The sequence below is a fragment of the Pipistrellus kuhlii genome, unplaced genomic scaffold, assembly GCF_014108245.1.
Source record: "Pipistrellus kuhlii isolate mPipKuh1 unplaced genomic scaffold, mPipKuh1.p scaffold_m20_p_68, whole genome shotgun sequence".
Lineage (NCBI taxonomy): Eukaryota > Metazoa > Chordata > Mammalia > Chiroptera > Vespertilionidae > Pipistrellus > Pipistrellus kuhlii.
This window is the reverse complement of record NW_023425571.1, coordinates 521,308-541,174: the sequence shown is the minus strand read 5'-3', so window position 1 is coordinate 541,174 and position 19,867 is coordinate 521,308. Positions and strand designations below refer to the sequence as shown.

The following is a 19,867-nucleotide window of genomic DNA, read 5'->3' as shown; positions in this document are numbered from 1 at the left end:
AAGAGAGTAGACCTCATGCTGTATTCTTACCACAGTAAAACAAACAAACAAACAAAAAACAGCCATTGTTGCTCAGTGGTTAAGGTCAACCTAGGAACCAAGAAGTCACCAGTTTGATTCCCATTCTGGGCACATGCTCATGTTGCAGGCTCAGTCCCCAGTAGGGGGTGTGCAGGAGACAGCCAATCAATGATGTTCTCTCTCATCAATGTTTCTATCTCTCTATCCCTATCCTTCTCTTTCTAAAAATCAATAAAGGAAAAAAAAAAGTTGTTTAAAAAGTTACAGGGCAATAATTCCATTGGCGTTCATGCCCCCTCATCTGGCCACCTGTCCATCTGTCCATCCATCCGTTCACTCCAAACCTCTCACTTGGGTCATTTCTACAATAGTAAATGACAGTAATGGGTTTTATCGTAGTGAGGATGGGAGTTTCACTATCAGATACCTTTCTGTTGTATGATTTTTAAAAAAATATATTTTATTGATTTTACACAGAGAGGAATTGAGAGGGACAGAGAGTTAGAAATAGCCATTAGAGAGAATCATTGATCAGCTGCCTCTTGCACACACCCCACTGGGGATGTGCCCGCAACCAAGATACATGCCCTTGATCGGAATTGAACCCGGGACCTTTCAGTCCGCACACCGACGCTCTATCTACTGAGCCAAACCGGTCCCAGCTGTTGTATGATTTTTAAAATAAGTAACATTTTAGTAATAAAATATTTATAATGCAGTGATAGTTCTATTTTTTTTTAAATGAAAGCATGTCCCATGATTAGTTAACATGCTTTTCTTTTCTTGCCTCTGAACCCTCAGATGCCTCAAAATCAGCCCCCAAGTCACTTCCATCTCCCCGAGGGGATCCCCCATGAGTCCCGCCGGTTCCCACTGAGCCATCTCCGCTGATGTCTCAGGTAGAGGCCAGCGCTGTCGTTAGAACGAAAAGGCACATCTCCAGGGCGGTCCTAACCACGCCACCGTGCCAGTAGCCTGCCGGATGCCCTAGGCCCGTGGTCTGAGAACTCATTAAACAACAGAGCCCAATACCAACAGGACGACGATTGACATTTCTTTGGAGAGCCACATTTTTTAAACTTAAACTTCTAACGCTACTTCTTCAAAATAGACTCCCCCAGGCCGCGGTATTTTGTGGAAGAGCCACACTCAAGGGGCCAAAGAGCCGAGTGTGGCTTGTGAGCCGCAGTTTGCCGACCACAGTCCTAGGGCCTAAGCAAAGAGGTGCATGCTGGGAGGACAGAGATGTTGCCTTGGCCCCAAGGGCAGAGGTGGGTCTCAGGTGGTCTCTCTTGTTTCTCATTTCTGACATCTTTGTCCCGTTTTTCCCTTCGGCATTCCCCGTGGGGGCACACCGTGGGCACTGGATGAACGTGCTGGACGCGAGGAGGGGGCCTCGCTGCCTCAGACGTCCTCTCCTCCCTGCGGCGCCCAGAGAGCCGACAGCTGCCCCCGTTCTTCCCAGGTTCCTGGGCCTGAGCGGACTGAGAAACACCTGTGGCGGCTGCAGGTGGGGGTGGGCACCCCACAGGGCCCCGCACCGCTTGGATGTCCCCCTGGGGGGGAGCAGGAGGAAGGGGACTTCTAACCCAGACACAAGCGAGGGGGCAGTTTGTGGTGACCATTTACGATAAAAGAGGCCGAAAGTGAACCGAAGACTTACAGTCATGGCGGCCTTGGAACGACGTGCTCTCTGGCAAGTGAGTCCGGCCTCGGTGACAGGCCCTGCCCCTCGGCAGCAGGAAGCGCCCAGACCACCAGGCGGTGGCAGCGGCGGGGAGCAGGATGCTAAAGACGCGCCTCCGCCCAGTTAGGCCTCCATCTGCAGCCAATGAGCAGCGCTCGAGGCCCGCGGGGCGCCACCTGCCGAGCAGGGAGGGGTGGGCCTTCTGTTCCCGGCGTGTCCTAGGCGGGTCCCAGCAGGTCCCAGGTGTGTCCCAGGCAGGTCCCAGGCATGTCCTAGGCGTGTCCCAGGCGGGTCCCAGGCAGGTCCCAGGCATGTCCTAGGCGTGTCCCAGGCGGGTCACAGGCGGGTCCCAGGCGGGTCCTAGGCAGCGGCCTACAGGAGCGGAGCTGGTTGGCCCACCCAGTGGCCGCCCAGTGCATCTCAGTGAACCCGGAGCTGAGCCCACGTGCAGTCAATGCCAGGGGAGGGGCCGGGATGCCAGGGCCTGGGGAAACGGGGTGCCTTCCCACAGCTCCCCTCACCTGCTGGGGGGAGGAGGTGCCACGCCGCCCTCACAGGGAGCCCTGGGACTTGGGTCCTGGCCCAAGGAGTGGCCACGGAGGGATGGACAGCGACGCCATAGGTGGCTGAGCTCTTGTCCGTCCACGGGCCGCCCCCTCCCACCGCAGCCTTCGGAGACGTCCGGCTCTCCCAGAGCCTGGGGAGGAGGCGGCAGGGCTTGTGGGCGGGTCCGTGCCCGGCGGGGCGCGGCCCCATCCTCAGCCTGCCGCTCCGGCCACCCCACAGGCCACCCCACAGGCCACCCCACAGGGCCTGCTCGGTGCTGCCCAGGAGGCAGGACTGCTTCTCTCATTTTACAAGCCCCAGAGGTTAAGCGGCTCACCTGAGGCCACACAGCCTCACGGGACCCAGGCTGCTTCCTCTGCAGCCCCTGCTCCTGGCGGACATCACTTGCCTCAGACTGCTGCCCCAGGGGCGCAGGGGTGCAGGGGGGCAGGGGTGCAGGGAGGCAGGGTGGGACTGCTCTGGGGGGAGCCAACGGTGTGGGCTGCCCCAGAAAGCAGGTGGTAACTAAAGAAACGACTGTGTGCCCTGGCAGGGTGGCTCAGTGGGTAGAGCGTCAGCCTGTGGACTGAAGGGTCCTGGCTTTGATTCCTGGTCAAGGGCACACGCCTTGTTGCAGGTTTGGTCTCCAGCCCTGGTCCGGGCACGTATGTGTGGGAGGCAACTAATAGATGTCTCTCACATCGATGTTTCTCTCTCTCTCTCTCCCCTTCCCACTCTCTCTAAAAATCAATGTAAAACTATATATATATCCTCAGGTGAGGATGAACAAAAACAAAACAAAAAAGTCCGCTTCCCCACGACTGCTCTTCGGCTAAGTATTTACAGCCAAATGGTGTTTCCGGCCAGTTCCAGAGCAGTGGGCTCTGCTCCGGGGTCCGGAACAGGGAGGGGGGGAGGGGGGTGGCCCCAGAGTGAGGGGACGGGGAGGGGCAGTGCAGACAGAGTGAGTCCTCCTCCCGGAGCCCTGCCTGCACCCACCCGTCCTGTGGGTGCTTACTGAGAGCTGGGAGCCGGGCCCGGGCCCACAGCACCAGGCGGCTCCTCAGGGTCCCGTCTGGTTCAGTCACTCTCCAGTGTTCAGTCTCTCGGTGGGACTGAGCCGCAGCCACCGGCCTGCGCCTCCACGCTGCTTCCCGCCCCCGGGCTCTGCCCGCCCTGTGCTCCCCGCCAGAGCACAGCCACCCCAGGACACCGAGGCGGCAGGCCAGGCGGCACCCACACTCTTTATTGCCGGGCCTCAGGGGCCCTTCTGGGGCAGCGGATGGGTGATCCCGCTCTCGATGTACTCGAAGACGGTGTAGGGGTCCTGGTCCCCGTTGAGGGTGATGGCCTGCTTGTAGAACTCCTCCAGCTCCGCCGAGTTCCGGTAGAACACGTCCATCTCGAACCGGACTTGCTCTTCGGTATCCTTGGGGTTCTGCCGGAGCCGGGCCTGCACCTCCATGGTGGGGGGCGGCTTGTAGATGAGGTGGTACCTGCAGGGGAGCGGGGGGCAGGAGCCACGGTCGCCCGGGCGGCAGGGGGGAGGGGCCTCTGTCCTGCCCCCGGCTCTGTGCGCAGCCCGGCGCGGGAGCCATGGGCCCGAAACCGGGTCCCGGCCCAGAGCAGGGGCGGCCCAAACCCATCTCCCCTCGCTGCTGCCCCGCCCCTCGCCCTCGGCACTGCACCTATCACCTCCACCCACAGGCAGACCCCAGCGCTCAGGGAGATTGGGGAGGGGAGATGCGGTCAGTGCCGGGGGAGGCCCAGGCCACATGACGGCCATCACACACGATGGGTCTGCGCAGAGGTCAGGCCTAGAGTTAGAAAAACGCTGGTATTCTGTCTGCCCCTCCTCCCTCCGCTCCGGGAGTGCTCCCTCTGCGCCAGGGTGCGCCCAGAGCCGGGCGGCGGTGGTGGCGGCCAGGTTGGCCCACAGTCGGACAGGGGCCCCTTCTCCCCTGCCGTGTTGCCAAGAAACATGGTCCTAGTTACCGAGAAACATGCTCCTGGTTACTGAGAAACATTGTCTTGGTTACTAGGAAACGTGGTCCTGGTTGCCAAGAAACGTGGCTGACCCAGGACAGGAGCTTTGCCCCTCTGTGATTGCAGGGACTTGAAACTGCATTCAACACGGGCTCAGGGCCTGTGCCCGGTCAGGCCACAGAGCAAATCGCAGAGATCACTCCTGTGGCCGAGGGAAGGCTCAGGGGTGAACAGTTCGCCTGCGCGTGTGCGTGTGCGTGTGCGTGTGCGTGTGCGTGTGTGTGTGTGTGTGTGTGTGTGTGTGCAGTGTCGCTGTGAGGCCCAGTGACAGGCCCAGGGGACGCCGGTCCGAGGCCATGGGGCCCACCCTGGGGCCGGAGCCGCTGCCCGGACAGCCAGGGGCCGTCCCCAGGACTGCTGAGGGCTCAGACGTTAGTTTCCTGTTTGTCCTCCCGGCAGAGGGGAACAGAGGCTGCCCTGAGGAGCCGGGGAGACGCACCCCTTTCCAGAGGCTTCTGCCGGCAGCCACTGTGCTGCCCTGGATTTCCCGCCGAGCATCGGTCAGCCAGGCGGGAGAGGAGGCCCCAGGGGCCTGGCCCAGAGCTCCGACAGCCACGCCCGGGGCTGGGGTGGCGGAGGGGGTGGGGGTGGGGGCGGGGGCGGGTGCAGGGCTGAGGGTGAGGGCGGGGGTGGAGGAGGGGGCTGCACAAACCTTTCCCCGGTGACGGGGTCCGTCCTCCTCAGGGTCAGCCGCTCCATGACCGAGTCTAAGGGCACGTTCAGGAAGAAGACCCTGCGGACAGACGGGCCCCCGGTCAGCGGAGCTGGCCACCACGCCTCCTTCCTGCCTGCTGGCGCCTTCTTTTTAAGGCCATCTCACTGATCTCAGACAGGAAGGGAGGGAGAGACAAGCATCGATGGTGAGAGAGCATCACTGGTCAGCTGCCTCCTGCACGCCCCCCACTGGAGATGGAGCCGAAACCCGGGCCTGTGCCCTGACCAGGAACCGAACCAGGACCTCCTGGTTCACGGGCCGACGCTCAACCCCTGGGCCACACTGACCGGGCGAAACACCTTGGTGTGCTCTTACATTTTAAGACTTAAAACATCTTACCATCTGGAGTCTCCCGTGGCTGCTTACTATCTATTTCAGGCATCAGGCATTAATCGGTGCCTGCCCTGTGCCAGGTCTGTGGTGAGCCCTCCAGGGAACCGAGACCCGCCCTGCGGTGTTGGCATTGCCATCCAGGCCGGACCACTGGACTGAGCCGCTTCCATGGGGGACAATCGGGGGCAAGAAACACTCCCGGGTTTTGCTCTGATCTCTCTGCTGAGCTGGGTGCCCCAGGGCTCTGGGTTAGGGGAACAGACCCCGGCGAGGGGCAGCCCAGGGGAGCGTGTCGGCCGCCCAGGGGTAGGGATGCGGGTGCTCCCCTTTCACAGACGGGAGGGCGGACGCCCGTCACCTCTGATCCCAGGGTCCGCTCCGCCTCGGAAAACCCGGGTCTGACAGCCTGCGGCAATGATTAAGGGGGCAAAGTCGGCCGAGAGAACCCCAATGTGCTGACCGCGTCCCCGGGAATCCGGGCAAGTTCACCGTCAAGTGTGTAAATATTCTAAAGAGGGTCCTGAATATTTTATGAATATTTGTCATAAAACAGAAATAATAACCGCGGTGCAGAGCTATTAGGATTAATATTTATGCTGCCCGCCATGAAATATTCATGGGGGCGAGGGGGGGGGCCGAGACGGGAATTAATTTACACCGGCTCGGTTTCCCCGCCGGCTTGATGTTTAAAGACGGCTGACAAGCCTCCGCTCGAACCCGCCCGTCACTCCCGCCGCGGGGAGCGGGCTGGGCCAGGCTGTGACAGCTCGCAGACGGAGCCTCTGACAAACGCACTCGGCCCCCGCCCGCTCCCGTGTTGCCCCGGGCGCTCTGTTCCGCCACCTTCCGCGGGCCCTCCGTGGGCGGGAATTAGGGAACTAATGAGCGCGGGCGCTAACGGGCCGGTGACTGTTTACCGGCGATTAAATGGTAATGCGGCGGCTGTTTAATTCATGAGCCAATTAAAGGGAGTGTTGGTTGATTTGATGGGATGAGGACGAACAAAATGCATTTAACTAATGGGAGCCGCGGGCGCGGCCGCCCGGCGCTCGGATTACGGGCTAATTGCGCCCTTTACGGCTGTCGGCGGCCGCATGCATATTTCATGGCCGCAAAGGGCAGCCGCGGGTGCGAGGCGGCGAGGCCGGGCCAGGCTCGGTGTCGGTGCGGTTACCGGCCGCCTCGGCCGGAGCTGCCGGCATCGGGTGTCCGGCCATTAGGTGATTAAACCGGCTTCTGTGTTACCGACGCTCCGGGGAGGAGAGAGGGAGGCGGAGGCCACCAACGGTCCATTTCCGGGGGCAGCAGCCTGGAGTCGCCCCAGGCCCGTCCCCCAGGCCCTCGCCCCAGCCCGGCTCTCCCTCCGCACCAGCCGCCCGGCTCCCTGGCTCGCTCGGGGCTGCAGTACACGCGGTCAGTGGCAAACTCCGACCTAAGTGCCACGCTCCACCCGCACCTGCCCGCGCCTGCCCGCTGGTGCATGGACCCTGGTGCGTGGACGCTGGTGCGTGGACGGGGCCAGAGAAGACAACCCCCCCCCCCCAGGAGATGGTCCGGAGCGCGGGGACAGCGGCTCCCAGGAGGCTGGGGGCCGGCCCCCTCCCAGGGGAGCCGGAGGCTCTGGCAGGTGGCTGTGGAGCAACAATCCGCTTTCCCGGCTCCTCCCGGACTCCCGGCCCGGCTCTGCTCTCACTGGGCCGCCCACCGGCCAGGCCTCTGACCGCTTCCTCTCACCTCTGGCTCCACACACACTAAACACACACCCCGCACCCGGCACCCGGGGTCACCCTCCCCAGCCCCCGGAGATGGGGTGGCCACAGGCGGTGAAGAGTAAGGGAAGGAATCGCGGGCCTCTGATTGCGCGTTAGTGACGCTCAGGCCCCGGTGATCCGGCCAGTGTGGTCGGCACGTGGCACTGCTGATGAGGCTCTTCTCCTCCAGGAGGCGCTGCGGTCACGGCCGGCTCCACCCCAACCGCGCGCTGGGCGCTGGGCCTGGAGCGAGGCGGGCGGCATCTCCCAGGGGCCCTCCTGCCACAGGCACAGGCTCTGCCCAGACCCGAGGGAGAGGCCGGCACCGGGGTCCCCACGTCCGGTGGAGGCGGCTGGCAGGCGAGCAGGAAGTTAGCTGCACCCGAACGGCTCCGGCTGCGTCGGACCAGCCACGGCCGCCCGCTGTGCGGTGCGCCCAGCGCTCCCTGGTGAGGGCAGCTGCCTCCTCAGGGCCCACGGCATGGGAGTGGCACACTGGCGTTCTCGGCACAAAAACGGGAAACAGAGGCCGGCTCTGGTTCAGGGACCACCCCCACGCCCCCTGCCAATCCCTGCCGAGTGCAGACACCCAGGCGAGCTCCCCGTGGCCGAGCCACTCGTGGCAGCAAAACTGGGCACAGCGTGAGGCTGGCATCACGGCAAACCCAGTCCGCAGCTCTCAGGGGGCCAGGGGGGGGGGGAGCCAGGCCGGGCGGGGGCGGGGGACAGGGAGGTAGGGGGCCTCTCTCTCCTGTCGGGGTTCCAATGGGAATGCGTTGCCACATGAAGAAACACACTAGTGATGGCGCCACAGGGCAGGGTGACTTGGAGAAGGAGCCGCAGTCAGCTGAGGACCCGCTTGGTGGGGCTAACAGGACGGCCCGATTCTCCCAGGTCACCCGGGCAGGGTCACAGTGCGTCTGAGCCACTGTCTCTGCCCTGGCGGGGACTCACACTGCACGTCGCAGGAGCGGGGCGACCGGAGACGGGGCGCAGCGGACGTGGGCCACGAGGAGGGCCGAGGCGAGACCCTGTGCGGACGCCCTCACCCAGCGCAGCCCCGGGGGCCCGGTAACGAGGGGCCGTGAGCCTGAGCAGCTCCGGCAAACCGGAGCCTCTGGCTCTCCTCCAGCGCCGGCACCGTGCGGCCGGGCCAGCCGTCCGGGCCTGGGCCCGGGGGCCTGAGCCAGAGGCCCCGCACAGAGCTCGCGGGCACCTCTGGGTCAGGCCTGTCCCCGGCGCTGGGCAGCACCGAGAAGGACTAAGCGGAGGAGGGAGGCCCAGCGCGCCGCCCGCACGGGATGAGGCGCCGGGGCCCCTGGTAAAGGCCACACGGTCTCAGGCGGACGGTCTTCTGATGAGATGGCCGTCGCTGGGCAGCCCAGGCATCGCAGGGTTTTCACTTCCGCCGTGACCTCCGCCCTCCGCCCTCCGCCCTCCGCCCTCCGCCCTCCGCGGCTTGCGGTGTTGACACGGACACGTTTTGACTGAGTTTCTGCCGGATGCGGCTTCTGGGGGGCTGGGCCCCTGGCTCCACGTGTGCCCCTCAGACCTGGCCTCTCCCGACCTCCTCCCCGGCCTATTGGGCCTCCACCAGCGCCACTGCCTCCAGCTTCCTTCTCTCCGGCGTGGAGGCCCCCGAGGGCCACAGCGGACACCTCGGGACCCCCCCCCCCCCCTGTGCCCTTCGGAGGACTTCCCAGAAGCCCCGGCTCGGCTGCCCCTCTGAGCTCCGGCCGCCCCGAATGCCCGCTGGGTGGCCAGCGCACACACAGGTGCAGGTGTGCGTGTAAGACGGTCTCCACCGGGTCACGCACAGGCCTGCCCACAGGAGTCCTACCCATGGTCCTAGCCCTCGGCCCCGCCCCTCGGGGGCGGCTGCAGCCAGACACGTGCTGCTCGGGGAAGTTGGGCAGGAACTGCCCTGGGCCTGAAGGCGCGGCTGGAGGACTGCATTAGAGGGGGGAGGGCCGCCGCCCCGGAGGCCTCGCAGGCAGCCGGGCACGCCGGGCCAGAGAGCACTCCCCGAGTCAAACCGTTTGTCCGCCTGAGCTCCGGGTTAAACTCCTTAGGTGAGGCGGCCTCGAGGGAAACCGGAGCTCCCAGATAAGGCTTCCCGCGCCCTCGCCCGGGCCGGGCTGCAACTGGAGCCTCTGGCCCGATCGCTCTGTGGCCGAGCCTCTCCCCGCAGACACCCTGAGCCGGGTGAGGGGCAGGAGGCACACTCCAAACGCAAACCGAACCCAGCCGGCTCCCCCAGAGCCCTGGCCCCTGCTGACGGGACCCCGAGGCTCACAATGCGCTGGGCAGACACGGGAACCCCCTGCCCCCCCTCCGAGGTCTCACACACCATGGGGGGGTCCCATCGCAGCCGCTGCCCCTCCTGCCCCTCGACCCCGGACCGGAGGGCAGGGAGCTCAGCTGGGAGGGGCGCGGCCACGGGGCGGGCAGCCTCCATGCGTGTGCTTGTCCCGGTGGCATCCTCGCCCACAAAGCCCTCCCTCAGCATCATCACCGAGCCACCGCCAGGCGGGCAAAGCGGTTTAGCAATGGGTCCGAGAACCACTGAGTCATTTCATTATTGCGTCATCTTCCTGCGAACCCGGGCACCACCCTGGCCGCCCGCGCCCGGCCTCCGCAGGCCGGTGCCCCCCGTGCCCACCGCCTCCCCCTGACCGGGGTGTGCTGGGCACTCCGCGCCAGCTGTGACGGGGCAATCCCTGAGTGGTGCGGTTTGTCTCAATGAGGCCGCGGCACCCGCCCGGGCGCTGGCACAGGACCGCCTGACGCCTCAGTCCAGGGCTGCCCGGGACTGACATGTCCGCCGGGAGCAGCCGTGGGGCAAAGTGAGAGGCGTTCACAGCGCCGCCCGTGGGGCTCCAGGGCGAGGGCCCAGCGTGGGGCCGCACGGTGAGGCCTCTCCCACCCACCAGCCCCGGGCGGGCCGCCAGCTGGGACCACAGTGGGGACTGCATCACTTACATAATCATCCTTCTTTCTAAACATATTTTTATGGAAGGGAGGGAGGGAGAGGGAGAGAAAGAGAGAAGCATCGATGATGAGAGTCACTGATCGGCTGCCTCCTGCCCGCCCTGCACCGGGGATGGAGCCCGCCACCCGGGCCTGTGCCCTGACAGGGAATCGAACCCTGACCTCCTGGCTCCCAGGCCGATGCTCAGCCTCAGAGCCCCGCCAGCGGACAGGTCATTCCTCATCCCACGTTCCCGTCCTGCCTCCTTGCGGCTCGCAGCCACGGGCCCCGGGTGCCCACCGGCTCCACTCCGCAGGGAAGACACGGAGGCTCAGCGAGGCTCAGCGAGGCGCAGAGCCTGGGGACTGAGGACTTCCTGCCTCGGGGCCGAGGCCCTGCCGTTCCCTCCGCCTTCCCGGGGGCTGCAAGGCCCCAGCACGGGCCTGAGATCCTCTCTGGTTTGCTGACCTCCTGCCCCTCCGAGGGCTCCTACCCACGGGGGGGGGGGGGTGAGGGGGGCTTGTCCATCTGTCCGTCCTGCTCGCGGCCCTCAGCACTTGCTCACTCAGCATGTCGACTGGCACCAGTTCACACCCAGGCTCTGGCTCCCGAGCTCACGTGTTTGACACTGAACCTTCTAGAAGACGTGGCGGCCACGCCAGCCAGCGCTCGGTGCCCAGGGAGCGGCCGGGCCACTTCCAGGTGCGGCCCCGCTCCCTGCCTCCTGCCGCTCTGTCCTCCCGGACGGCAGAGCCCAGCGCTTCCACACCGGGCGCCGCACAAGTGGGGGAGCTTGGGCCGAGCCTGCAGCTCCCAGCCGCTCCCCGCACGGCCGCCGGGCCACGGCACGCGCACACACACACACACACACACACCATTCTTCTCAGGAGGCAGCTGGGCCTCCCTGTTCCCGAGCCGCACGTGTGAGGCCCAGAGCAGAGAAAAGGGAAATACCTGTCATCACCCAAATGCTCACCATGAATCCAGACCAACCGCCAGGCGCCAGGGGCAATACATTGTATTTTATTTGTTGTTAATCCTCACCGAGGACATGTTTTTCCATTGATTTTTAGAGAGTGGAAGGGAGAGGCAGAGACGGAGAGAGAGAAACATCGATGTGAGAGAAGCACACGGATTGGCTGCCTCGTGCACATGCCCCGACCAGGGCCCCGCATCAAGCCTGCAACCCAGGTGTGTGCCCTTGACTGAAACCAAACCCGGAACTTCCGTCTGAGGCCGAGACTCTATCCACCGAGCCACGCCGGCCCGGCTTTCTGGGCGTCTTTTAAACCCCCCCTCCATCCCAGGAGAGAATATGCCCTAAAACTCGATTCTTGAGGCCAAACATTTCCACAGCGTGAGCGTGAGCCTGTGCGTGTGTGAGCATGGGAGTGAGCGTGTGCGTGTGAGTCGGCTGAACCTGCCACCAGCCCGGCGGCTGCAGGGCGTCATTCTCGCCGCAGCCCCGGGCCCCGCCCTCCGTGTCCCTCGGCCTTGTGCCCCCAACTTCAGCGAAGCCTTTGCTCCTTGGACGTTCCGGCTGTTTCCAGAGGACACCCCCCTTCGGCCTGCAATGCCAGCACCCTCTGAAAACACAACGCACCTCCAGCCAGCCGCGCCACACCCTTCCCACCCGCAGAGACCGTCAGGGCGGGAGCTGGGCACCAGGTGCTCAGGTGTGTGTCTGCGAGGGGGAGGGAGAGAACGGTCCTCCCAGGGCCCTTCGGCAGGGGCCTGGGCCGGTGACTGACGGCTCGGCCGCAGGCTGCAGCCCGAGGAGCCTCGGAAAGGGTGGGAGCAGCCCGGCCGGCGGGGCTCAGAGCTGGAGCAGCGACCTATGACCCAGGAGGTCACCGTTCGATTCCCGGTCAGGGCACAGGCCCAGGTTTGGGGCTCCATCCCAGTGTGGGGCCTGCAGGAGGCAGCTGATCAATGATTCTCTCTCATCACTGATGTTCCTCTCTTTCTCTTTCTCTTTCTCTTTCTCTTTCTCTTTCTCTTTCTCTTTCTCTTTCTCTTTCTCTCTCCCTCTCCCTTCCTCTCTGCAATCAATAAGAAATACATTTAAAAATAAATAACAGCCGAAACCTGTTTGGCTCAGTGAATAGAGCGTCGGCCTGCGGACTGAAAGGTCCCGGGTTCGATTCCGGTCAAGGGCACGTACCTTGGTTGCAGGCACATCCCCAGTGGTGGGTGTGTGTGTGCAAGAGGCAGCTGGTTGATGTATCTCTCTCATCGACATTTCTAACTGTCTATCCCTCTCAATTCCTCTCTGTGTAAAAATCAATAAAATATATATTTAAAAAATAAATAAATAAATAACACATAGGATGGCCCTTCACGGTGGCCACGGCTCACGGCCACCACCGCCCGCGGGGGCGGAAGCTCCGTGGAGGGCCCGGCCCTCCAGCCAGGGCCACGCGCCCTTGGCCGGTAACCCGACCGCCGTTAATTAATGAAGCTGTCAGGTGAACTGTCCTCCAGTCATTGGGATCCGCCCGGAAAGAGAATCCTGCCGCCGCCCCACCCGCCCGGCCTGCCGGCGGCTCAATTAGCTTAATGCCATGCAAATGAGGCTCTTCTCATCACGGCTCCGGTCCACGCACGTTAATCGCATAATTGGCCTTCAGCAGGGTAATTAGACACGATCGCATCCATTAGTCTTACAAGCTAACGAGCGCCGGGAGGAGGCGGCCGCTCCGCGGAGGAGGGCATGGTTAGTGCCCGGGACAGAGCGGGCGGGTCCCGGGCCAGGAGGCCTCCGTGTGGGTGTGACTGCGGGTGGGCCGTGCTCCCGGCCGGCGTGCGGGGACGGAGGAGACACAACAAGCAGGACCACGGCCAGCCTGGGGCCAGGAGGCCGGCTCTGGCCGTCCCTCACAGGGCGACCCCCGGTGACCTCGGTCTCCAGGGCCTCGGCTGCTCCCGGTGCAAACTGCACGGCAGGCCCGGGGCCTCCTGGGTGTGACGCCCATGGGTGCGAGTCTCGGAATGAAGAAAGGAAGGCCTGGCCGGGGCCCGAGGGGACCCTTCCTGGCAGGCACGTGGGCAGACACAAGGGCAGCTCAGACGCCCACGAGGACGCTGCGCCAGTCGGTCGGCTGCCACAGCGAGTGCCACACAGCTGCTAGGAGCGGGTTCCTCCCCCCCACCGCGGAGGCGGAGCCGGCTCCCGCAGCTCAGGGCGCCCGGCCCGGACACGGGGCCTCAGACCCTTGGTGGGCCCTGGCCGGTCTGACGGGTGATACAGGAGCAGGAAACGTGGGTGCTCAGGGGCCCCGGGGCGCGCACAGAGGAAAGACTGCGAGATGAGCCACGGCAGTGTCCACGAGCCACGTCTCAGCTGCTCCGGCCACCGCCGTGGCACGTGGCCGTGGCCGCTGAGCTGACGAACCCATTGCTAAGAGCCTCTCCGCCTCTGCCCACCGGGTGCTGGTGGCCCCCAGCCCAGCATACGGAGTCCTTCCCGGCCCGCCTCTCACCGCCTGTCAGTGCTCAGACATACAGACCTCAGCCCTGCAGGCTGTGCGCGGCCAGGGCGCCCAGTCCTCGCCTGGATGATTGCCCACGGCCCCCACGGCCTCCCCGTCCCCGTCTCCCTGCCTGTCTCCATCCTGCACCCGGAGCCTGAGCAGGTCCCTGAGGTGCTTTCCTTGAACAGAGGACCCGCTCCACGAGGCCCAGGCCCGGGAGAGGAGGAGGGGGTGCTGGAGCCCTGGGCGGAGGGTCTGCCCTGCAGCCACGGAGGGCAGGACCCCGAGGTGGGGGCCTGGGATCTGCAGGAACCTCACCGCCAGCGAGGCGGCCCTGCCGGAGGGAGCCGTCTCAGAGCAGGCGGAGCGGGCCTCCGTCGGCCGGGGCGGCAGACCTTTCCGGAAAGCTTTCTGGTGGCAGCTTCCCTCGCGTTAGGAGAGAGCGCCATGTGTGCAACCGCCCGGCCCGCAGCACCCGAGCGGGGGAAGGGGGGCGCGGGGCCGGGGCCGCCGAGGAGGATGGGAAATTGAGGGCGTGCTGGTGTGTTCAGCGTCTCTCGTGGGTAAAGAAAACAAACAGGAATTCTCCAAGTCATCTCGCCTCCTGCCTTTCTCGGGGAAATGAGTTCCCTCCATTACTGCTGAGCCCGCACCTGCCCAGGAGGGGGGCGCCCCCCGGAGCCGGACTCAAATGCCAGCTGCCCGGGCCGCGGCCGCTAAAGGCTACCTGTCAGTCTCCGGGCGGCGGGCTGCTCGGTGTCTGATCGAGGGAGGTGTGCGCCGTGAGGCATTCCCGTGGGCTCAGGCCCCCCAGGGCGGCCGGGCAGACCCACTGGGCCCCACGGAGCTAAGAGTCTGTGGGAAAAGGGACCCCCTCCCCCCTTCCCTCCTCTTCCCCCCCCCAACCCCCGCACCAATCAGCATCGCCGGCTCTTCCTGCACAAACATTGGAAATGGGTGGTAAAATGTCATCAGGCCCCAGCCCCGTCCCTTTTCCACTCCGGCTCTTATTGACACAAGATTAAAATGCCACAGCTCCCCGCGTGGGCTGCGGGCTGCGGGCTGTCACTGCCGCCAGGCCACAGCCTGGGGCTGGGCGCTCCACCCTTCCTGACCCCAGGCAGTGACCCCGCCACCCGCCCACCCGCTGCGGGGGCTGCCAGTCCGGCTCCCCAGCTCCAGCGGAGCACAGCCCTGGCTCTCGGAGCCGCCAGCGGGGGATGGCCAGCAGAGGGCGCTGTCACCAGCGGGCAGCGAGCTGGAGACCAGCTAATCTTGAGCTCGGGGTTAGTAACTCCAGCCTCCTCGGGCACTTTGCTGAGCCTGACTCCGACCAATTCCGCAACGGGCTCCTATGCTCTGTGGGGCCAGCCCCTCTGCCCTGGGACCCCCGAAACATTTAAACTGGCCGACCCACAGGAGCACGCAAAGCCCAGGCTGCCCCACCCTTGCCTGGCACATCAGGCTGTGACCCCCCGCCAGCGTGCAGCGCCCACCTGGCCCGCCTGCCAGCCAGCTGTGGGCGATGCCTCCGCCACCTCTCCCGGGTCTCTGTGATGCCTCCCCTCACCTCAACCTTGAACTCATGACACAGCTGTGGGCACTCCGGGCGGGAGGGCCAGGAGAGAGGTGGCAGCCAAACGCTGACGCAGGGAGAGGCCGTGGGCCGCCCGTCCCTCCCCAGCCCGGCCACGCTCCATCGTCCCCCCGCAGCCAGACCGCTTGCTGAGGCCACAGCTGCTTCCTGCAGGGCGTTCAGTCCCGCTAACGCGCTCCCCCGTGTGGCCTCGGCCTGCGGGGCCGGGGGCCGGCCCCAGACCCGTGCTGCGAACAGACCCGCCTTCAGGACAGAGCCTCCTCCGGGGACAAAGGCCGCGCGGTGCTGTACTCCAGCCCACGCTGCCCACGGCGCCGGCGAGGGGTCGCCGGGTTCTATTAGCTCAATTAGAGCGAGGAGACAGCTAACACCCCGCCCGGCGGCTCCGCGCGGCGCCGAGTAATGGAGTTATTAACCCCCGTCCGCCGCCGAGCGCTGCGGGAGCAACTCCATTTCCCAGTTCAGGCTCCATTAATGGGCTGCTTATTACCCCGAATCCACGAGGGGCCGGCAGGACGCGTGGTGACGGGGGAGGGGGAGAGGGAGGGAGGCGCCCGCCCGCTCTTCTTTGTTCCCCCCTCGCTGTGCTCTCCCAGTGTCCTCTCACTCGGGACACATCGGAGGCGGCAGAGCCGTCGCCCCAGGGGCCCACCATGCCGTCCCTGAAAACAGTGTCATGGGAACTAAAAGGAGCAAGCATGGCCGGGCCACGTGGCTCCGTGGCTGAGCATCGACCTATGAACCAGGCGGTCAGGGTTCGATTCCCAGTCAGGGACCATGGCCCGGTGGCAGGCTCGATCCCCAGTGGGGGGCATGCAGGAGCAGCTGATCAATGGTTCTCTCTCATCACTGCTGTTCCTCTCTTCCTTCCCTCCCTCTCTGAAATCAGTAAGGATATGTATTTTAAAGGGTAACAAGCACGTACACCCAATCGCAGGCTTGGGCGTGGAAACCACGTTCACTTGTGTGGGTCCCGCTGTGTAAATGAAGCTCAGACGCCCAAAGCCAACCAGCACTCGGCGGCAGGACGTGCCCTGATGGTGATATTTCAGGGCGCCCCCCTCCACTGTGTGCTGATGCTCCCCTCCACCACCTGCCGCCCCCTCCACCCCCTGATGCTCCTCCGTCCTCACCGTCCTGCCGACTGCCCTCCCCCGGCTCGGCTGCCGGCCCCTCCCGGCATCTCTGAGCCGCGGCAGCTCTGCGGGGGCCTGAGCAGTGGGTGCGACCCAGGCCTTGGCCGCCAGGAGCAGGTTCAAGGCCACGGCTGGCCCGCCGCTCCCAGCAGCGCCCGGGAAGCAGCAGCGGCGGGAAAGGGAGTCTGACACTGGCCAGCTGCCCCCCTCCCCCGGAGCGCCCGCCCCCTCGCCACCAAACGTCCATTTGCCACGGAAACACCTGCCACGAGGCTGCGGCCGGAACGGAGGCGGCCCGGCACAGCTCTTTGTCTCTTTCCTCTTCTTCCTTTCTCATTTCGTTTTCACATTGTTACTATTATTATTACATCTTAACAAACTTTATAGCCCATTGTATTTGTTCTCAAATAAGTCTTCCTCCTCCTTTCTGACACATCAATTACCCGGTTCATCTCCTGCTTGGGGGCGCGTGGGGAGGATATAACCCAGGGAGAGGCGGTGGGCAGGAGGGGGAGCCGGCAGAGCCTGGCCCTCCACCCGTTGTCGGCTCCCGGAGAGATTTACGTCTGAAGGAGACGATGACTGCTTCCTGACCAGCCAGAGTCCCTTTCTGTGTCCTCCCCATATTCTGTTTACTAGCGCGAATGTATTTTACTAATAAAATTGATGTGTATGTAAATCGGATTCAGTTCATCCCATCGGACCTCTTAAAAAGGGAAGAGGCTTCGTGGGCGGGTTTCCCGTGTTTGGCGGGGCCGGCGGTGGGCCCAGAGTGAGTGCTGGGCTGTGACTCTGCCTCAGTTCCCTCCGTGGCCCCGTGCTCCTCACCCGCCGCCCGGCTCCCGCCCTGTCCGCCGGGGCTGGGGGCTCGCTCTGAGGGCCCCTCTCTCCCTCAGCCGTTACCTGGAGCCGACGGCTACGGGTGGAAACCGCTTTCCGCATTAATCATGAGCCGGGGGCACGGGCACAGGAAGAGGCAGGCGGGGTCTCCCCTCAGGGGCGGAGGACACGGAGGACCCCGAGACCCGGGGAGCAGAGGAGCGGCCACTCGCCAGCCCCCGAACCACAGGGTCCCAGCCCACCACCCCCTCCCTTCAGAAGGAACAGCCTGGTCTCTGCTGCTGGGGGGCGGGGGGGGAGAGAGGCCTCCTCCTGGGGAACCGCGAGGGCCTGTGAACCGGGACTGCAGGCAGGGACAGGAGGGGACGGGAGGGGAGGGGAGGGGACGGGAGGGGACGGGGACAGGAGGGGGGCAGGGAGGGCGGAGGGGACGGGCGGGGAGGGGGACGGGGGGACTTGGGACGGGGGGACAGGAGGGGACGGGAGGGGAGGGGGGACAGGAGGGGACGGGAGGGCGAGGGGAGGGGAAGGGCGGGGACGGGATGGGACGGGAGGGGACTGGGAGGGCGACGGGAGGGGACAGGAGGGAATGGGACGGGAGGGGACAAGGGAGGGGACAGGAGGGAACGGGACGGGAGGGGAGGGGAGGGGACAGGGGACGGGAGAGGAGGGGATGGGAGGGGGCGGGACAGGACGGGAGGGGACGGGAGGGAACAGGAGGGAACGGGATGGGAGGGGAGGGGAGGGGACAGGGGACGGGAGAGGTGGGGATGGGAGGGGACGGGACAGGATGGGGGACGGGACAGGACGGCCGCTCACCTGTTGGGTTTGTGGCCCGTGGTGTCCAGCAGGTGCGCCTGGTCCAGGTCCCGCGGGAAGCCGTGCAGCACCCACCCGCGCTGCATGCAGTCGAGCTGGCTCAGGCGCAGGTTCAGCACCTTCAGGATGAGGCTGTCGGGGACTGAGAGGGGGCGGGTCACGCTGCCGCCGGCGCCTGGCTGACCCCCGGGAGTGGGAGGGAGGCCGGGCAGAGCCGGGGGTGGGTGGGCAGGACGGGTGGGGGGATGCCCTTTCCCGGTGATGGAAGAACAGGGCTGCCTGAGATGGTCCAGGTGACCTGACCTTGACCTTTCTCTGACCTAGACAAGAGAGCATGCCCCCCAGCAGCTGTGGCCGATACACCAGAGGACCCAGGTTTGCAGCAAAAGACTCTTCCCGGGGCTCACCAGGCCCCCAGGGCTTGTGCCCCGCCACACGTCACAGGGTGCCTCTGCCCGCCCCCGCCACCCCCCCACCCCCCCCGTGTGAGATGGACTCTCGGGCTCAGCGCTGGTCGTGCGGAGCCTGCGGTCACCAGGGGGGACGGCGGAGGGAGAAGCCTCTGGTTTGCATTGCACAGCTGACATTCCCCGGACCGGCTCTCCTCGGAGCCATTCCCCGTCCGCTGCTCCTGTGGGGCTCAGCGCTCTGGGCAGCGCCTGCCCGTCCCGCCCAGCCTCCCAGGAACACCCGGTAACTGCGAACAGGACCGACTGAGGGCGCTGCCAGGGCTGAGCCCGGCTGTGGCGGTGTCTGCCCCGTCCGCCTCCCCGCACCGGGGTCAGGCACGGGGTCAGGCACTTGGGTCAGGCTCCGGGGTTAGGCACCGGGGTCAGGCACTTGGGTCAGGCTCCGGGGTCAGGCTCCGGGGTCAGGCACCGGGGTCAGGCACCGGGGTCAGGCACTGGGGGTCAGGCACCGGGGTCAGGCACGGGGTCAGGCACTGGGTCAGGCTCCAGGGTCAGGCACGGGGTCAGGCACGGGGTCAGGCACGGGGTCAGGCACCGGGGTCAGGCACGGGGTCAGGCTCCGGGGTCAGGCACGGGGTCAGGCTCCGGGGTCAGGCACGGGGTCAGGCTCCGGGGTCAGGCTCCGGGGTCAGGCACGGGGTCAGGCTCCGGGGTCAGGCACGGGGTCAGGCTCCGGGGTCAGGCTCCGGGGTCAGGCACCGGGGTCAGGCACCGGGCTCAGGCACGGGGTCAGGCACGGGGTCAGGCACCAGGGGTCAGACTCCGGGGTCAGGCACGGGGTCAGGCTCCGGGGTCAGGCACGGGGTCAGGCACTGGGTCAGGCTCCGGGGTCAGGCACGGGGTCAGGCTCCGGGGTCAGGCACCGGGGTCAGGCACCGGGGTCAGGCACGGGGTCAGGCATGGGGTCAGGCACCAGGGGTCAGACTCCGGGGTCAGGCACGGGGTCAGGCACGGGGTCAGGCACGGGGTCAGGCTCCGGGGTCAGGCACCGGGGTCAGGCACGGGGTCAGGCACCGGGGTCAGGCACCGGGGTCAGGCACTGAGGGTCAGGCACTTGGGTCAGGCACCGGGGTCAGGCACGGGGTCAGGCTCCGGGGTCAGGGACCGGGGTCAGGCACGGGGTCAGGCTCCGGGGTCAGGCACGGGGGTCAGGCTCCGAGGTCAGGCACGGGGTCAGGCTCTGGGGTCAGGCACCGGGGTCAGGCACGGGGTCAGGGACCGGGGTCAGGCACCGGGTCAGGCTCCGGGGTCAGGCTCTGGGGTCAGGCACCGGGTCAGGCTCCAGGGTCAGGCACGGGGTCAGGCACGGGGTCAGGCTGAGATGTGGGAGCTCGGGCCCTGTTCGCCCTCTGCATCCCGGGCTGTGGCCTGCAGGCGCCCTCGCTCTGGGCAGAGGCCCCAAGGCAGTCATTCCGGCTCCTCCTGCGTGCAGGGCACTGGCTCCCGATGGCCCCGTGGGGGA

At 65.6% G+C, this 19,867-nt stretch overlaps 1 protein-coding gene across 2 annotated transcripts in view; it reads right to left on the bottom strand.

Annotated features, from left to right (window-relative positions):
• Positions 1-3,512: 3,512 nt before the first annotated feature.
• AK8 (adenylate kinase 8) overlaps positions 3,513-19,867 on the bottom strand; it is a 40,513-nt gene continuing 24,158 nt past the window's right edge. For both annotated transcript variants that reach the window (XM_036420473.2, XM_045575187.1), the window contains 3 exons: positions 17,936-18,077; positions 4,953-5,033; positions 3,513-3,750 (listed from right to left, as the gene is read on the bottom strand). In XM_036420473.2, the coding sequence (XP_036276366.1) occupies positions 3,513-3,750; positions 4,953-5,033; positions 17,936-18,077 (461 nt within the window). The remainder of the gene's footprint in view (positions 3,751-4,952; positions 5,034-17,935; positions 18,078-19,867) is intronic.